General features: G+C 40.4%; 1 protein-coding gene across 1 annotated transcript in view; it reads left to right on the top strand.

Moving 5' to 3' along the window:
- The first annotated feature begins 10,531 nt into the window (after positions 1-10,531).
- Positions 10,532-19,287, top strand: part of RANBP17 (RAN binding protein 17) — a 431,565-nt gene continuing 422,809 nt past the window's right edge. The window contains exon 1 of the mRNA XM_050794341.1: positions 10,532-10,727. Within this exon, the coding sequence (XP_050650298.1) occupies positions 10,710-10,727 (18 nt within the window). The 5' untranslated portion in view covers positions 10,532-10,709. The remainder of the gene's footprint in view (positions 10,728-19,287) is intronic.

The following is a 19,287-nucleotide window of genomic DNA, read 5'->3' as shown; positions in this document are numbered from 1 at the left end:
TCTTTAAATACTCTAAGAATCAATAAAATGATTTGCAATTGGATATTTGTAAAATGTTGCCCACAGCCCACCCTCAGCAAATGATTGGAAGATTAACCAGTTTGTGAAATGACTAAGGTTGCTTCATCTACAGTCAACATGGCAGCAGAGACAGATGTAAAATGGCATAAGTCATCCAGTTTTTAAAGAGATTGTCCAAATTGTGTGGGGGGAGGGGTGTGGATCAATGGAAACAGCGGGGTGAAAATCTTGGCTAGGATAGCTCATTTAAGATATGCCTTCGCCTGGCCCATTTTCAAAATTCTGATATTTCTTTTGTAAAACAGTCAATATCAGATCGTTTGCAGGTAAGGTAGTCCAAGAGGTCCCACACAGGAAATGTCCAGTGCTAGGCACATGTAAAATGGCCAGTGCTGAGTCCTTGCTGAAGGTGTCAGACCAATGGTAACCCCTTGGCGACATGCCTCTGCTTTAGCCTAAATTCAAATGATCTGGTTTCAAATGGGGACTTTGGAAATGCCATACATTCTTCCCCAGCCTCAAATATGCTGGTTGTGGTAAACCATACAGAAATAAAAACCACTGTCCAGATGGATTCTATCATCACTTTGTCAGTGGATCCCTTCAGAGGAGATTTCAATATTACTACACAGAGTGGCCAGCTATACGTCAGTCCACAGAGTGCTTCCATGTTGTTTTTATCATGTCATGAATTCCCTTCTTAGTCACATGGCCAACGCATTAGCCAGCCATGGTCTCCTTTAACACTAAAATTTGATTATATTAATACATCCATATTTGCACAGATTCTCCTGGCCCCCTGAGGCCAATATTTTGACTTCTCAGAAAACTACAGAGTGGGACCCTATTAGTTAATTAATGATGAATGCTACTAACATGTGCCTAGAGTATATCTTCATTTTTTCCTATATTAAACAGCAATTCAAGTATATTCCTAATGATGCAGACATGATGGGCACGACTTTAGTTCTCCTAGGTGAAGACAGTCTCTCAGAGGTTACATATTTTTTCCAAATGAATTCTGCCGTAATAAGGAACCGATCCAAGGGACCCGGCATGTTTTTGCAGATTATTGTCTATGTGTGTCAACTATTTAAGTGATGCCATTTCAAGGATAACAAAAATTACCACTGACTGATTTTCTTCAAATCTAAGGCACATATCAATTGTAATAAGCCTAATTATTTTATATACCATGAATAAAGAAAAACTCTGACAGTTGAACTATATCAACACAACTTAGAATTCTTACTAAGTACTTATTGAAAGAGATCGTTTAGACTTATTTAGATTTTACCTTTATACATTTTTTTTTTTTTTTCCTGAGATGGAGTCTCACTGTGTCTCCCAGGCTGGAGTGCAGTGGTGCAATCTTGGCTCACTGCAACCTCCGCCTCCCAGATTCAAGCGATTCTCCTGTCTCAGCCTCCCAAGTAGCTGGCTCATGTTTGTATTTTCAGTAGAGACAGGGTTTCACCTTGTTGGTCAGGCTGGTCTCAAACTCCTGACCTCAGGTGATCCACCTGCTTCGGCCTCCCAAAGTACTGGGATTACAGGTGTGAACCACTGCGCCTGGCCACCTTTATTCATCTTGTACATACATAATTTAAAAACAGAAGTGAAATTAACTGGTTAAGAGATCCCTAAAACTTCTTTGCACATATAATTTGAATCTTCCAAATCACTTCAACTCAGAATTGTTGGTGTCCATGTGTTTTCAATTAGTAATGTCCTCCTGGGACATAGCATTTTTTGAAAAGAAGGCTCCACCACAGCCACTGACTCTCATTCTGCAAGTTCTTAGGATGGCACTTTCTTGATCTTGCCAGAAGGGGCCAAAAAAAGATTTCTATAACCAATACGAATGTTCCTTCCTCAAATGAACCTGAAAGTGTTTGTTGACTGAAACATAGAAGGGTTGTAGTTTTCCAGCCAGGCTGCCAGTATTTACATTCAACTTTGCAAACATGTGGACAGTGACTAGTACTTCTGGCCTCTCTCTGGCTGTTCACAACTGTAAAAGGCCTTCCATTGTAAGGTACATCTTGACCTCAGAAATCTTAAAATGTGAAAAATGATGCTGTGCATCTGGAATCAATAAAATATGACATTAACTACTGTGTGCTGTAAACTTTAAACTTTCGCATAGTATCAGATGTTTAAAACAATCTTGCAGAGTGCTTGGCATTACATTCCTAAGGATCCCAGAGATTAGGTAATTTTCCTTGGGTTAGCTAGGATGAAGAGGATTCAGAATACAAGTTCAGATGTGAAAGTAAAATTCCTCATAAAACATTCTAATGAGGTCCCCATTAGACCTAATAGTGACAGTTTCATAAATCCCTATAATGGATGATAAATCTTTTCATTCCACCAAAGCAAAGATTTACTACCACTTCGGGTAACGTATTAATACCTTGGTGTGATACTAGGTAAATATGCTTGCTCTTGAAGAAGTGTTTAATTATTAAACCTACTTTTAAATTGGATGATGATAATATCCAGTCTTCTAGAACAATCTAGTTTATGCCAATTGTCCTGGAGTATTTCTTATGTTTTAGAATTCTCTTTTTGGAAACAATCACAAACTTATACAAACTTACAGAAAAGTTCTAATCACACTGGAAAGTAATTTGCCAAGCTGGTGACTATAATTTCCAAAAATATCAGTGCATACTTCCTACAAACAAGGGCATTATCTTGCATAACTACAATACAACCATGAAATTAGGAAATTAATATTGATATATTACTGCTTTCTAATCCTCAGATCTCATTCAAGTTTTCCCAAGTATCCCCAAAACGTCCTTTATTGAAAACAATTCAGTTCAGAATTGTGCATTGCATTTACCATGTCTCTTTAGTTTCATTATTCTGAGACATTTCCTTAGTCTTTCCTTGACTTTTGTCATCTTGACACCTGTGAACACTGTAGGCCAGTTATTTTGTAAAATGTTTCTCAATTTTAGTTTGATGTCTCCTCATGATTAGATTCAGGAAGTGCATCTTTGGCTGGACCATCGACAAGGTGGTGCTGTGTTCTAATGCATTCTATCAGATAGTACATGATTTAGACTTGTCCGATTACTAATAGTATCCACATTAATCACTCAGTTATGGCTGTATATGCCAGACTTTTGTATCAAAAAGTTACTTTATTTTGCTTTGTAATGAACAAGTATTTTGTGAGGTGTTACTGTGAGACTATGTAAATATTCTATTCTTAACCAAATTTCAATTTTTTTTCCACCACTACAAAAGCATTTTTTTCATATAAATCCCAATGCTTTTGATAAGAACCATTGGCAAAATCAGTAAGAGGATTCTGTCTGAGATAAGTTGGCAACCCGGGAGATGGAGGTTGCAGTGAGCCAAGATCGTGCCGCTGCACTCCAGACTGGGCAACAGAGCAAGGTTCTCAAAAACAAAACAAACAAACAAAAAACAAAACAAAAAAATGTGGCAATACCAACACCTGGTTAAATTAACCTTTTCTGATTGGCCTTGTCCTGTACACACCTCCCATCAGTGTTTCTTTAACCAGTACTATTTTTTTGTTTTGTTTTGTTTTTTGAGAGCGAGTCTTGATCTGTCGCCAGCCTGGAGTGTAGCGGCGCCATCTTGGCTCACTGCAACCTCTGTCTCCTGGCTTCAAGCGAGTCTCCTGACTCAGCTTCCTGAGTGGCTGGGATTATAGGCACGCGCTACCACGCCCGGCTAATTTTTGTATTTTTGGTAGAGATGGGGTTTCACCGTGGCCAGGATGATCTCAGTCTCCTGACCTCGTGATCCACCCGCCTTGGCCTCCCAAAGTGCTGGGATTACAGGCATGAGCCACCGTGCCTGGCCAATAAGTACTTTTTAAATGAGCATTAAGGCAATCTGTTTAGATTTGACTTTTCGTTACACCATAAGTTTTTCTCTTATCATAAAAATGAATAATGTACATTTTAGGGAATCTTGAGAGTACAGAAACATTATGAAGAAGAAAAAAAAAAATCACCTGTTAATTCCACATTACCATTCACAAGATAGCAATGTTAACATTTGTTTGTCTTCTGTTCCATTAATTTTTTTTTACACCTTTTTTCACTGGACTCAAATTTTGCATTTTGCTTTTTGTACTTAACTTTGCAATGTGGAATTTTTTTGTGTTTCTACAAAACAGTCCATGAGCATAATTCTTTATAAAATTTTATTATAAATTGACAATTTACAGTTGTGTATATTTATGGGGTACAAAGTGATGTTATGATTTATGAATACAATGTGGAATAATTAAATCAAGCTAACTAACATATCTGTCACTTCAAATATGAATCATCTTTTGCAGCAAGAACACTTGAAAGTTACTCTCAGCAATTTTGAAATGTACAATATACTATTATTAAGTATATTCACTACATTGTTCAACCTATTCCTCCTGTCTAACTGAGATTTTGTACCCTTTGGCCATAATCTCCCCATTTTCCTTATTCCCCAGACTCTGTAACCACCATTCTCCTCTCTGCTTCTGTGAGTTTTAGATTCCACATGTGAGTGAGAACATGAGGTGTTTGTCTTTCTGTGCCTAGCTTATTTCACTTAGCACAACATAAACATAATTCTTAGTGACTATATAAAATTCTGCCATATGCTGTACTGTCACTTAACCTTTTCAGCTTTTCTCGATTATAAATCAGCTGTAATAAATATATTCACGTATTTTTTTTTTGCAGTTTAGATTATTTCTTAGGATCACTTTCTAGAAGTTGGGTGGAGAGGATGTACTTATTATTATTATTATTATTATTATTATTATTGAGATGGAGTCTCGCTCTGTTTTCCAGGCTGAAGTGCAGGGGCACAGTCTCAGCTCACCGCAACCTCTGCCTCTCAGGTCCAAGTGATTCTCCTGCCTCAGCCTCCTGAGTAGCTGGGATTACAGGCACCAGCCACCACACCCAGCTAATTTTTGTATTTTTAGTAGAGACGGGGTTTTGCCTTGTTGGCCAGGCTGATCTTGAACTCCTGATCTCAGGTGATCCACCCACTTCAGCCTCCCAAAGTGCTGGGATTACAGGTGTGAACCACTGCCCCTGGCCAGGGTGTACATTTTTAAGGTTCTTGATATATATTGCCAAATTGCTTTTCAAAAACATGTACTGCTTTATTTGTCCAATAGCATTGACTGTCAGGTGATACTTTATCATATTCTTGCTTAGCAGTAACTTTAAGGACACTTACTAACATAATATTACTATCTTGCTTACATAATCAATTCCTTAAACTACTTAGTATCATATGGAAGCACTAATATGCAAATAAGGCAATATACAGAATGAGAAATATTTAAGTTTTACTTGTCAAAATAGTGGCGTCATTATTATTATTATAATTTTGAGACAGAGTCTCATACTGTTGCCCAGGCTGGAGTGCAGTGGCGTGATCTCGGCTCACTGCAACTTCAGCCTCCCAGGTTCAAGCAATCCTCCTGCCTCAGCCTCCCGAGTAGCTGGGATTACAGGTGCTGCCACCATGCCTGGCTAATTTTTGTTTGCATTTTTAGTAGAGACGGGGTTTCACTATGGTTGCCAGGCTGGTCTTGAATGCCTGACCTCATGATCCACCCGCCTCGGCTTCCCAAAGTTTAGGGATTACAGGCGTGAGCCACCGCGCCCAGCCAATACTGGCATTATTAATACAGAGCAGTATACTTTTACTATTGCTAGTATGTTAAAAATGTAAAACTATCTAAAGAAAAGTAGGTATAATTTTTAGTATATATGTAATAATCAAGATTATGAAATAACTTGTATTCATATCAACAGTGGAGAAGAATTTTTTGTTATTGTACTCTGGTTTTGCACTGGATATTTAAATAAATTATGTTTAAGGTCAATGACTTGACAAAACAAAAATTAACCAGTAGGAAAGAAAACACACGAGTGAATATTTTATTAATATATAACGGTTGTGTTTTGGGAGAATTTAATGTAAATTTGAATTTTGAGGATGCATTCTCCTCCTGTTTCTCTCACCTGCCTGCCCTCTGCTGGATTCCCAAAGCTTACTGAGTTATTAAGCAATCTTTCTAAATGTACTTAATAAAATTGCAGTTATAGAATAAGCTAAGGGAATTGTACACTAATGTTGCTTGTACTTTGTTTAAAAGTGTTACTAAAATGATTGATCATAGATTTTACTTTTTAAGTACTGATAGAGTTTCAGTTTCAGTCTCACAATTTACGAAAATATTAACATTAACAGCCTTTCCATTTCATCCAGAAAGGTAATGTAGGTAATGTTACAATCATTCGAAATTTTTCAGCCTAGGAAAGCTGGGTGAGGTGGGAGTAGGGCAATGAGGAAATATCCAGTTTGGTCAATTTACAAATTAAAAAAGCACAGAGTAACTTAGTCTGTTGGATTAAAATTATAATCCCATGCTATCAAAATATAATTTTCAACATTATATTCAGAGAATAATATAAATGTACTTGATAATTTCTATTTATATAGCACTCATTATTTACCAAGTACCTTCTAAATACTTTACATATATCAACTCATTTAATCACCACAGCAACCTATAAGATAAATATTATTACATGTCCATTTCTCAGATGGGGAAATGAAAGCATAGCGATGAAGTGACTTCAAGTTTGCCAGCTGGTAAGGGATGCCGCTGACATCAAAATCTAGACTCTGTTTTCCTAACCACTGTACCCTCCTGCTTCATCTCACATTACTGTTCAGAAAATTATTTGAATTACAGACTTACTGTCATCCTGATCTTAGAAATGACAACTCAAAATTCAGAGATGTTAGATGAATTTCCTAAGGTATGGGAATTACAAATGTTAATTGAATATCCTGAAAAGTGCAAAGATCAAAGATCCACCTGTCTTTTTTAGAAGGCTAGTTTCCATCAAGGAAGATAATTTTATAATTCCTATGGGTTCTAAATGTCCTTTCTTTAATTGAGTTTTGGGATAGAAATGAATTATTTGATGTCCTGGAGCATCGTCTGTGGTAATTTTCATAGTTGTAGTGACATAATTCTATCTTAAATTTTATTAACTGACATAAAAGAGATGGAGTTGTATGCATATTTTGTTGATAGACACTCATGGAAGAGAGTGTTGACTGGAAACAGAAATCTTAAGCAGTCACTCAAATTTAAAAGGGAAAAAACAGTGGTCTTCTCGTCTCCAGAATTGCCTGGTGAATCCACAGAGTAGTTGGCCTCCTCTGTTGTTGTTTTCACAGCCCTACATTTCTGGTGACAATATTCTGGAGTGGGAAAAAAATTAAATGATTCAAAACTCAAATAATTGTTTCTCCCTCAAAGACCCAAAATTTGAGGTGATAAAAATGCCATTTTAAAACAATAGCTTTAAAAGGTAGTTGAGTTTTAGAAGTTAGGCAAAAGCAGCAGGCAGTGAAAGTAATGGGGTATTGTGCAGCAGACATCTTACAGAGGTCAGAAATCATGATGGGTGTTTGGGATGTGGGCATTAGATATGTTGGGATGTGGGAATCACAGTTGAGACTGGATATCGAAAGTATTGAGACATGGAAATGGAAGTTATGACTATGGGAATCAGGAACTTTGGGACACAGGAGTGAAAAATGGCAGGGGGAGGGTATTAACAATTTTAAGATTTATAGGAGTTCAGTTGTGGAAATGCAGATTTATGGACAGTGGATGAGCTATGAAAACCAAAGGTCAAGAATGGAAGTTGCAAACAGGCTTGTAATAATAAAGTATCTTATGTTGGATTAGACCTCCCACTGAAAACTATTATAAAAATAGGACACGTGTGTATGACAATTCTATCACATATATTAAATATATACAAAATTATGAGTAAATATGAATTATCAGCAATCATGCACACACACACACACACACACACACACACACACACACACACACACACACGACAGATAGGTATCTTTAACAACTAAAGGCAATAGAAAAGGCAGAACTTAAGTGGCCACAAATCTTGAAAGAAGGAAAGCACAAAAGGTAAGATTCAAATTTACCTTAGATTCCCCATTGCTCCTCCCCATCATCACCCCAAGGCATTTTCCAAGCGGTAGCAAGGAGTAATAGCTAAACAGAAAGCAGCAGTCTCAATAGGCTAGGAGCAAAGACTGGAGTTTGGGAACAAGAGCAACTGAGATTTGAGGGACAAAATTCTAGAAAGAAAGAAACTTTAGAGATGTGAGTCCCCAAATTTGTGTCCGTTCCTAAGATATACATGCACATGAAGAGACTCTAAGAAATCCAGCAGAACAACAGTACCTAAAAAGCTCAACAAAGATTTCAGCAGCTACACAGGGCTGGAGAGACAGAGACTAGAGTTCAAGCCACACAAGGTGGAAGGATCTTGGCAAACATTCCAGGCTTTTGTTTTTTTGAGACAGATTCTTGCTCTGTTGCCTGTCCTGGAGTGCAGTGGTGCAATCACGGCTCATTGCAGCCTCTAGCTTCTGGGCTCAAGTGGTCTTCCCACCTCAGCCTCCCGAGTAGTTGGGACTACAGGCACATGATACTATACCAAGCTAATTTTTTGTATTTCTTGTAGAGATGGGTTTTCACCATGTTGCCAAGGCTGGTCTCAAACTCCTGGATTCAAGCGATCCACCTTCTCTGGCTTTCCAACGTGCTGGGATTATAGGCATGAGCCACCATGCCCAGTCACATTCTAGGCTTTTAGTTGAAAGACCTAGTAAGGACCATGGCCTAGGAGTAAGGTCAAAACTGAAGTTAACCAGAATTTAAAAAACTCAATGATCCACTGGTACTCTTGTCTGTCTACTACAACAAGAAAACTTAGCCCTCTTTGGAGAAACCTGCTATCATCCAGAGCCTCTACAAATTTTCTTCTACATCGTTTGAATTCAACAAGAAATCTAAAAAAAAAAAAAAAAAAAAAAAAGGATGCTTAAAAAAAAAAAAAGAAAAGAAAAGAAAAAAAAAGGGCCAAGCACCAAAAACCCAGGAAGACTCAGATGATTCAGATATTGGTGTTAACAGATAAGGGCTTTAAATAATACAGCTAAAATGTTTAAGAAAATAAAGATAAAGAATTTCATCAAAGCCTTGGAATCTATTTTTAAAATGTGAGAGAAAGAGGAAGCATGAAAATTTCAACTTTCTAAATGAAAATTCTAGAACTGAAAATACCATAACTAAAACTAAGAATTCAATAGAGGGGATGTATAGCAGCTCAGACACAGTAGAACAGAGTTTCTATGGAATGGGCAGCAGGCAAATAAAAAATACAGAAGAGAAATAAGGAATATAGCAAAAAGTTATACATGTAACTGAAGTTCCAGAATGGAGAGAGAGAGAGAGAGAGAGAAAGAAAGAGAGAGAGAGAAGGGGACAGATGCAACATTTAAAGAAATACTGACCAAGATTTTTCAAAACTTGATGCAAAAGATCACATTCACACTTAAAGAGCTTTATGAATCCCAAGCAGGATAAGTACAACACACACACACACACACACACACAAACTTAGCGACATCAAGCACAAAGTGCTGAAGACAAAAAAAAAAAAAAGAAAAAAGAAAAAAAGAGAAAAATATTCAAGTAGCTGAGGATGGGGGTGAAAGACAGGATCAACAATTAGACTCATGGCTGATTTCTCAATAGAAACAATGACAACCAGAAGACAATGAAAAGACATTTTTAAAATGCTGAAAGATTAAAAAAAAAGCCAATGTGAAATTCTATACCCAGCAAAACTATCCTTTAAAAAAATGAAGGTGAATTAAGATGATTTTATGTTAACAAAAGCTGAGAGACTTTGTTCTTAGCAGACCCAAATACAAGAAGTGCTTAAGGGAGTTTCCCTCTTAAATACTAAAGTACAGTGCTCCCAAATGGAACTGTTGAACTTGAAGAAAAAACGAAGAACATCAGAAAGCAGTGACTTTGACCCACTTCTGTTCCAATAAATTCTCATTGCAATGGAATCATTTGGTGTAAAATACAAGTTCATATTAAACAAAATGCAGACAAAGAATAAGAGGTAAAGCTTGAATGTTACAACTTAATAGCAGGTAGACATGGTCAGCTTAATTTTAACCAAAATCAAGTTAAAAACGTTGTTAAGCAACAATGGAATTTGGGCCCTGGGAGTCAGGGGTCAAAGGCAACAGCTGGCATGTGGGAGTCAAAGGTTATGGCTTGTGTGTGTCTGTGGTTCGCGGCTGTTAGGAGACAAGAAAATCTCTGGAGATGCAGGAGTCGGGAGCCATGGGCAGTAGTTGTATTTTGAGGGTCGGGGTAAAGAGAGCCTTTGGAAGACTTATGAGTCAGGGTCCACGGCTGACAGGTGGGTCATGGTAGTTGTGTCAAAGGGCAGAGGTTGGAGGTCATGACCCACCAACACGCGCCGGTTGAAACCTGAGCGCAAAGGGCGGTTGAGATTCCCGGAGGACACGCCCCTATCGGCTCCGCCTCGCGCCCCGCCTCCGTCGCCCCGCCCCATCCCTCTCAGCCCCGCCCCTCCAGCGCTTCGAATGCGGACGCCGAGCGCGGCTGAGACTGTGAGGGGCGGGCGAGCTAGCGCTGGCGAGCGGCGCAGGGACCCCGCGGGCGGCTGGGGCTTCCGCGGCGCCCGCCCCCGCTCCCTCCCCTCGGGCGCTGGGTGCAGACCGGCCGGCCGGCGCCGCCTCCTGGGAAGATGGCGCTGCACTTCCAGGTCAGTGCGCTCTGCGCCGCGGGCCCGCGCTCCGCCGCCCTGGGAACCCGGCGGGACGCGGGGGTCTGGAGACCGAGGGCCGAGGACAGCGGCGGAGGCCGCAGGGCCGTGGGTCGGTGTCCCCGGAGTCCCAGCCCCTGCCTCTGCCCCTAGCCGGGGACCGGGACACTGGTCTGGGCTGCACACCCCAGGCCCTGGCCGGAGCCCGAGAAAGGGGCGGCCGAGCCTGGGTTGGAGGCGGCGGGTGGAGGGGGCGGGGGCAGGCCCAGGGCTCGCCCCGGGGAAGGTGCGGACGCCGGCGGCACGCGTGCTGACCGCGGCTTCAGTGGCGCCGGGGCAGGTGGGAGTCCCAGCTGGGCCGGCTTTGGCGCGCCTCGCGCGGCTGCCTAGCGGAGGAGCAGCCTTCCCGCCTTCCCGCCGCGTCGCCGGCGCGGCTCTGTCGTCAGCCTCCCTCCACACAGTTGAACCCGAGCCCGAGTGGGGGCTTGGGATCCACCGAAGGAGCGGCGGCAGCAGTTGGACTTTAATTGGCCAGAGGAGACGGGGGCTGCGTCTGGGGGAAGTTGCGAGGGAGGGCTCCGCGGCCGCCTCTTTGGAGGAGGAAACCCGAGCCGGGCGCGGGCGCAAGGATCGCAGAGGGTACGAAGATGGGACGCGTGCTTGTATATCCTCGGGCTGCTCTGAAATCCCCTTTCAGTTATTCAGCAAACATTTATTATCTCCCCGCCGTGCCTCAAGCACTGTGGAAAGTTCTGGGGTTGAAGGATGACATCTTACTATCCTCGCCCTCATACAGTTCACAGAGAATTACAGTACAAGTGAAAAATGTATGGTAGAAACAGTCACAGTATCATGGGAGCACAGAAAAGGGGGCAGCCAGCCAAACGTGTATGTTGAGAAAGAGTGAAGCAGAGCTGCTATGCTCTCAGCTAAGAGATGCTTTAAGTTTCTTTGAGCCTCCATTCTTCCATTTATTAATTATTGAGTGCCTACTATGTTAGGCGCTGAAGATACAAAAGCTCTGAACAAAACTCTATGGTTTATACTCAGGGAACTTGCAGTCTACTGGTCCTTGAAAGAATCGTAGGTGTTTGCCAGGTGAAGAGGAAGGGAAGGGTATGGAGGTAGAAGGACAGTGTGAGCCAAGGCAAAGAATTGTGGAAGAACATGGTGTACTGCAGAAAGTTAAGTTTGGTTGGGACAAAGGGATGGGACCGGGGAGGCAGTCGGTGACAGGAGATGACCCCGGAGAGTGAAGGGAATTTCATAATATGGTGACAGTGTATCTAAGAATCTCATTCCCCTTGTAGACTTCTTGGAACCCCTTGTGATCACACAGACTTATAATTTGGCTGATTTATTGATTCTTTTAAAGGGTCTTTTTTTAAAACCAGTTACTGTCTGGTAATCGACAGTTCTAGAATGTTATGTAGTAAGCCCCACACATTACCTTTTGACTTCGTGCCATTTCTAAGGGTCCTCAGGTCAAAATAATGTATTACCACTTTAGTAAATGTACCCTCTGGGAAATTTTCACAGGAAGAATCTTACAAGGAGGATTTATGGATTGTAAATAGGTAATCAGATGTTCACAGAGCCCGTGTAAATCTTGAGAGTAAATTAAAAGGTATGGTGGAACTTTGGAATTTTTTCATACATGGAAAGATGATGTATAGGAAATCACCAAGTCCTGGAAGACTTCTTCTTATCTAGGCACAGTGTTGGAAAAATTAGCTGCTGATGTCGAAACTACCCATATTGGTTTTGCAGGACTGTACTGTGAAGTACATTCCTGTAGACAGCTTAGAAGTGGAGTTGGACAAATATAAGATCAGACAGTTTTGTTGACTAGAAAAAAACTGAAATTTCTCCGTTTGAATTATTTTTAGCATATTGGATCATATTGTTAATCAGTTAACTCAAGGAACATTTGTTATTAGTGATAACCGATACCTAGCATTTTGAGTTTTCGTATCCTCACTATAGAGTTGAGCCCTGCCACTAACTTAAAAAGTGTGCATATATACATTTTATTCTGAAGACACTGAGTCTTAAAACAGTTGTGACTTCCCCAACATTACAGAGTTAGTAGGCCTAATAACTCACAAGTTCCGTGTTCCCCATTACCTCTTACTGTCACCTACCCAAAGGGACAGCAAGGCAAAAATTATGCCATCAAGATGATGAGTAAAGAAGCAGATTTGTGTAGGGTGAGGTTAGGGTACTGGTCAACATCTTTTTCACATCATGACATACATAAAAAATGTTAATTATGTGTCTCATTAACATAAACCGCTCATTGCCAAAGGCCATCAGTGTGCACTTTCCCCAGTGTCTCAAGCCCTGCCCCTGCTGCCTGGAGAGCAGAGGGATCAATATCTCAGGCATACCTGTGAATCATTCAAAGAAGTTGCATTCTGGTTAGGAAGCTGTGAATTAGGATACTCTGTCCCAAAAGAATTAATGGGTCTGGATTCCCTGATAGGAGGCAATCCAGATAAGGGGGCAGAGTGAGGAAAGAGAATTGAGAACAAGTAAGAGGTAGGCACTTTAGATAGAACAGAGGTACCTTGATGAGAATCGAGAAAATGTTAGGAAAAATTTAAGGGACTCAGTTGATCCAACCTTTTTGCTCAGGCCAGGCGCGGTGGCTCACGCTTGTAATCCCAGCACTTTGGGAGGCCGAGGCTGGTGGATCACGAGGTCAGGAGATCGAGACCATCCTGGCTAACACAGTGAAACCTCATCTCTACTAAAAATACAAAAAATTAGCCAGGCGGGTGGCAGGTGCCTGTAGTCCCAGGTGCTCTGGAGGCTAAGGCAGGAGAATGGCGTGAACCTGGGAGGTGGAGCTTGCAGTGAGCAGAGATTGTGCCACTGCACTCCAGCCTGGGCAACAGAGCAAGACTCTGTCTCAAAAAAAAAAAAAAGATGGGGCACTTAAAGTGGAAAGCTTGTTCAATTCTGTTTGTGACATTTTTGGCTGATTACATCTTTCTAGATTTCCAAGAGAAAGAAATTTGTACACAAATACAAAGAGGGTGAACAGACAGGGCTAAAAATATGGACTGCCAGGCATGGTGGTGTGTGCCTATAGTTCCAGCTACTTGGGAGGCTGAGGTGGGGGGATCACTTGAGCTTAGGGGTTCTGGGCTGTATTGTAGTGTGCTCCACCGATCAAGTGTCTCCACTAAGTTCAACATCAATAATATTGACCTCCCATCAATATGGGAATGGGAGACCACCAGGTTGCCTAAGGAATGATGAACTGGCCCAGGTCAGAGACAGAGCTGGGCAAAACTCTAGTGCTGATCTGTAGTGGGACCGTGCCTGTGCATAGCTACTGCATGCCACCCTGGGCAACATAGCAAGACCCTGTCTCTTGAAGTATGGACTAGGACATCATCTCCAGGTGGATGATGATGGAAATAAAGAGTGGCAATTTGGGCAGGTTGGGGGGAAACAACATGCATTTGGGGTCTGTAGACTTGTATTTGACTCAGAATTTGATTATCTCTAAACTTGAGGAATTTATATATATTTGATCTCAGCTTCAGTTTTTTAAACTGCAGAGTAAATATACTGAAAATACATACTTCACAAGAGCCTATTTTTCAGGGTTGGTTTGAAAAAAGGGTGGAAATACTTTTGTAAACTATAAAGCACTAAAACAAATATTATCTATTTCATTGTAAGAAGGAAGAATTCCAAGAGATCCAGATAAAAGCCTTCAGGGATACTCAGGAAAAGGTAGTAAGAGGAAGAAAAAAGAGTTTGTGGGAAATGAGTAACTTCAAAATGAAGGCAGTTTCTGTTTATTGTAATCAAGAAGCTTAATTCCAGAAGGTAGGAAAGATTCAGGAAAGTAATTGACAAGATCTTTAAATTCAGTTGAAGTGGATTTTTGTGGCTTATTTATGTTTTACTATTAGGGAACATTTATTTCGTGAAACAAAAGCGTTTATTCTCTTTTTTCAGCTTTACTGAAGTACAACTGATAATAAAATGTGTATATTTAAACTGGGCAATTGGATGGGTTTTGACATATGTATACATCTGTGAAATTGTCACCAAAATCAAAAAAATGAACATATGCATCCCCCTAAAAGTTTCCTTGTGCTCTTGTGCCCCTTTATAATCTCTCTTTGCTGTGCCCTTTTTCCCCCACTCCTCTGCTGTCTTCCCTCCCAGCCAGGAAATCACTGATCTGCTTTCTGTTTATTAAGAACCATACAATATATACTTTCCAGCATTCACCTGTTGATAGTCACATGTGTGGCTGCTTTTACTCAGCATTCACCTGTTGATAGTTACCTGTGTGACTTTTTACTTGCTATATAAAAAGAACTCCTCATTTAGGGGCCAATTCTGTGTCAGGCACAAAGGCCAGAAATAAGTCCAGAATGATTTGGAAGACCCTTATTTAGACTATGGTCAGGATTACATCATTGTCTCCTAGGGTGTGAAAGTTGGATGCTGTCTGTTTTTTGTGTGTGTGGTTTTTTAAGACAGGGTCTTGCTTTGTCACCCAGGCTGGAGTGTAGTGGTGGGATCTTGGCTCGCTGCAACCTCTGCCTTCCATGCTCAAGAGAGCCTCCCACCTCAGCCTCCCAAGTAGCTGGGACTACAGGCATGTGCTGCCACACCTGGCTGATTGTTTTTTTTATTTTTTTATTTTTTGAAGAGATGGGGTTTCGCCACGTTGGCCAGGCTGGTCTCGAACTCCTGAGCTCAAACAATTCACCCACCTTGGCCTTCCAAAGTGCTGGGATTACAGATGTAAGCTACCATGCCTGGCCTGTTTATATGTGACAGTTACTCTGTGGGAGGTGAATGATGTCCAGTTCTCTTTGTTTTACCTCTTAGTTATTTATATGGGCTTCTAATGTTATCATTAAGACTTGTAGAAGCTTTAAAAACTCAAACCTGATTTGTCAACAAATTGAGACGGGATCCATTTTTCTGAGACCATTCTCATATTAATCATATTCTCAGATATCAATGTATAAAACTAAAATGAAACTTTATCAGTTTACTATGAAAAATAAAGTTTCCTTAGCAAATCAAGTGCTAAACAGAAGATTGCTTGATTGGTTAGTAACCACAATATTGTGGGTTTAATTACTTTATATGTCTAGATAATGCCTTTCTACCAGGGTAAGGGCCTTTGTGTGTGTATCACTTTTTCTAAAAAGGTTTTTTGTATACCAGGTATATGTTTGTTACCATTACAGTGAAAGAATAACTTGATTTTCCCTTTCAGTCTTTTGTAAAAGAAAATTCAGACCTTTCTCTCTCTTTTTTTTTTTTTTTTTTTTTTAATCTTGGATGGACTTTCATTTGTTAATAATCTGAAATATCTTTGGAAAAAAAGAGTGATTGGTAACATTGTTGATTTAAATACTATGTAAATACACCCCAGGTCTGTTCTGTCTTGAGGTTTTTTATATCAGTAAAGCAAAACAGACAAATAATTTCCAGACTTCTCCATAATCTTTCCAAATAGGTTTATTTAGGTGCTATTGAATTGATTACTATTAATATTACTTTTCAAGCGCTCACAACACTTTTTTTTTTTTTTTTTTTTTTTTTTGAGTTGGGAGTCTCACTATGTTTCCCAGGCTGACCTTGAACTCCTGGGCTCAAACGATCCTCCTGCCTCAGCCTACTGAGTAGCTGGGATTACAGGCATGTGCCACTGTGCCTTAATACAAATTTATTTTCATAGATTTGGAGGCCAGAAATCTGAAACATATACAGGTTTGGTCCCTTCTGAAATGGCCCTGAAGGAGAAACCATTTCAAATGCCTTTCGCCGAGCTGCTTCTGATGGCTGCTGGCACTCTTCAGTGTTCCTTGGCTTGCAGAAACATCAGTCTAGTCTCTGCCTACATCTTCATATGGTTTTCCCTGCTATATCTCTGCGTCTCAGATCTATCTCCTTTCTCTTATAAGAATACCAGTCAGTGGATTTAGGGCCCACTCTCAATCCAACATGATCTCATACCAAGATTCTTAATTAAGGATTTGTGAAGACCCTATTTCCAAATAAGGTCCCATTTATAGGTACTGGAGTTGGGACATTGACATATATTTTAAGGGGATATAATTAAAATCATTACAATATTATTAGGTAATGTTAAAAACAACTGTGTACCAGAAGTTGCATGACACTAACTCTTAATCCTCCAAACCTATGAGGCACTGTTACTAGTCTCATTTTTGCTGCCTTTTGTTAAGCAAGTCTGTTACTATTTCTTGGCCTAATTCTTTTTGCAGTCAAAGTCTACTTCAAAGAATCTTAGGCCTAGATGAATGCATGCCAGCAGGATCAGTTTATTAATTATATTGAGTATTACCAGTTCTAAAATTCAGTCCTCCAAATTTATTAGATGAAGGAAAAGGCTTCTTAGGTTGATCATGAGAGGGAAAAGGGACTCCTTTTTATTTTCGTATATAAATACATATTTAGTTTTATTTTACTTTAAGTTCTGAGATACATGTGCAGAATGTGCAGGTTTGTTACATAGGTGTGTATGTGCCGGGTGGTTTGCTGCACTTGTCAACCTGTCACCTAGGTATTAAGCTCCTCATGCATTCGCTATTTGTCCTGATGCTCTCTCTCCCTCTCCTCACCCCCACAATAGGCCCCCTGTATGTGTTGTTCCCCTCCCTGTGTCCATGTGTCTTCATTGTTCAGCTTCCACTTATGGGTGAGAACATTTGGTGTTTGGTTTTCTGTTCCTGTATTAGCTTGCTGAGGATAATGGCTTCCAGCTTCATCCATGTCCCAGCAAAGGACATGATCTCATTCCTTTTCATGGCTGCATAGTATTCCATGGTGTATATATACCACATTTTCTTTATCCAGTCTATCATCAGTGGGCATTTGGGTTATTTTCATGTCTTTGCTATTGTGAATAGTGCTGCAGTAAACATATATGTGCATGTATCTTTACAACAGAATGATTTATATTCCTTTGAGTATATACCCAGTAATGGGATTGCTGGGTCAAATGATATTTCTGGTTCTAGGTCCTTGAGGAATTGCCACACTGTCTTCTACAGTGGTTGAACTAATTTACATTCCTACCAACAGGACAAAAGCATTTCTGTTTCTCCACAGCTTGGCCAGCATCTGTTGTTTCTTAACTGTTCAATAATCACCATTCTGACTGGTGGGAGATGGTATCTCGCTGTGGTTTTGATTTGCATTTCTCTTATGATAGTGATGCTGAACTTTTTTTCATATGTTTGTTGGCCACATAAATGTCTTCTTTCGAGAAGTGTCTGTTCATGTCCTTTGCCCACTTTTTTTTTTTTTTTTTAATGAGATGAAGTCTCACACTGTCGTCTGGGCTGGAGTGCAATGGCACAATCTTGGTTCATTGCAACCGCTGCCTCCCAGGTTCAAGCGATTCTCCTGCCTCAGCCTCCTGAGTAGCTAGGATTACAGGCGCCTGCCACCACGCCCGGCTAATTTTTGTATTTTTAGTAGAGACAGGGTTTCACTATGTTGGCCAGGCTGGTCTCCAACTCCTGACCTCGTGATCCTCCTGCCTCCGCCTCCCAAAAGTGCTGGGATTACAGGCATGAGCCACCACGTCTGGCCACTACCTTTGCCTACTTTTTGATGGGGTTTTTTCTTGTAAATTTGTTTAAGGTTCCATGTAAATTCTGGATATTAGACCTTTGTCACTTGGGTTAATTGCAAAAATTTTCTCCCATTCTGTAGATTGCCTGTTCACTCTGATGATAGTTTCTTTTGCTGTGTAGAAGCTCTTTAATTAGATCCCATTTGTCAGTTTTGGCTTTTGTTGCAATTGCTTTTGGCAATTTAGTCATAAAATCTTTGCCCATGCCTATATCCTGAATGGTATTGTCTAGATTTTCTTCTAGAGCTTTTATGGCTTTGGGATTAAAGACTTTGGGATAAGTCTGTAATCCAGCTTCAGTTAATTTTTGTATAAAATGGAAGAAAGGGGCCCAGTTTCAGTTTTCTGCATATGGCTAACCAGTTTTCCCAGCACCATTTATTAAATAGGGAATTCTCTCTCCATTGCTTATTTTTGTCAGGTTTGTCAAAGATCAGATGGTTGTAGATGTGTGTTCTTATTTCTGAGGTCTCTATTCTGTTCTATCGGTCTGTGTGTCTGTTTTGGTACCATGCTGTTTTAGTTACTGTAGCCTTGCAGTATAGTTTGAAGTCAGATAGTGTGGTGCCTCCAGCTTTGTTCTTTTTGCTTAGGATTGTCGTGGCTCTACGGCCTCTTTTTTGGTTCTATATGAATTTTAAGGTAGTTTTTTTCTAATTCTGTGAAGAACGTCAATGGTAGTTTGATGGGAATAGCATTGAATCTGTAAATTACTTTGGGCAGTATGTCCATTTTCACAATATTGATTCTCCTTATCCATGAGGATGGAATGTTTTTCCATTTGTTTGTGTTCTGTCATTTCCTCAAGCAGTGGTTTATACTTCTTCTTGAAGAAGTCCTTCACATCCCTTGCTGTATTCCTCAGTATTTTATTTTCTTTGTAGCAATTGTGAATGGGAGTTCATT

The sequence above is a fragment of the Macaca thibetana genome, chromosome 6 (genome assembly GCF_024542745.1).
Source record: "Macaca thibetana thibetana isolate TM-01 chromosome 6, ASM2454274v1, whole genome shotgun sequence".
Classification (NCBI taxonomy): domain Eukaryota; kingdom Metazoa; phylum Chordata; class Mammalia; order Primates; family Cercopithecidae; genus Macaca; species Macaca thibetana.
Note: the sequence above shows the minus strand (reverse complement) of the source record. Positions and strands in the feature narration are given on the sequence as shown.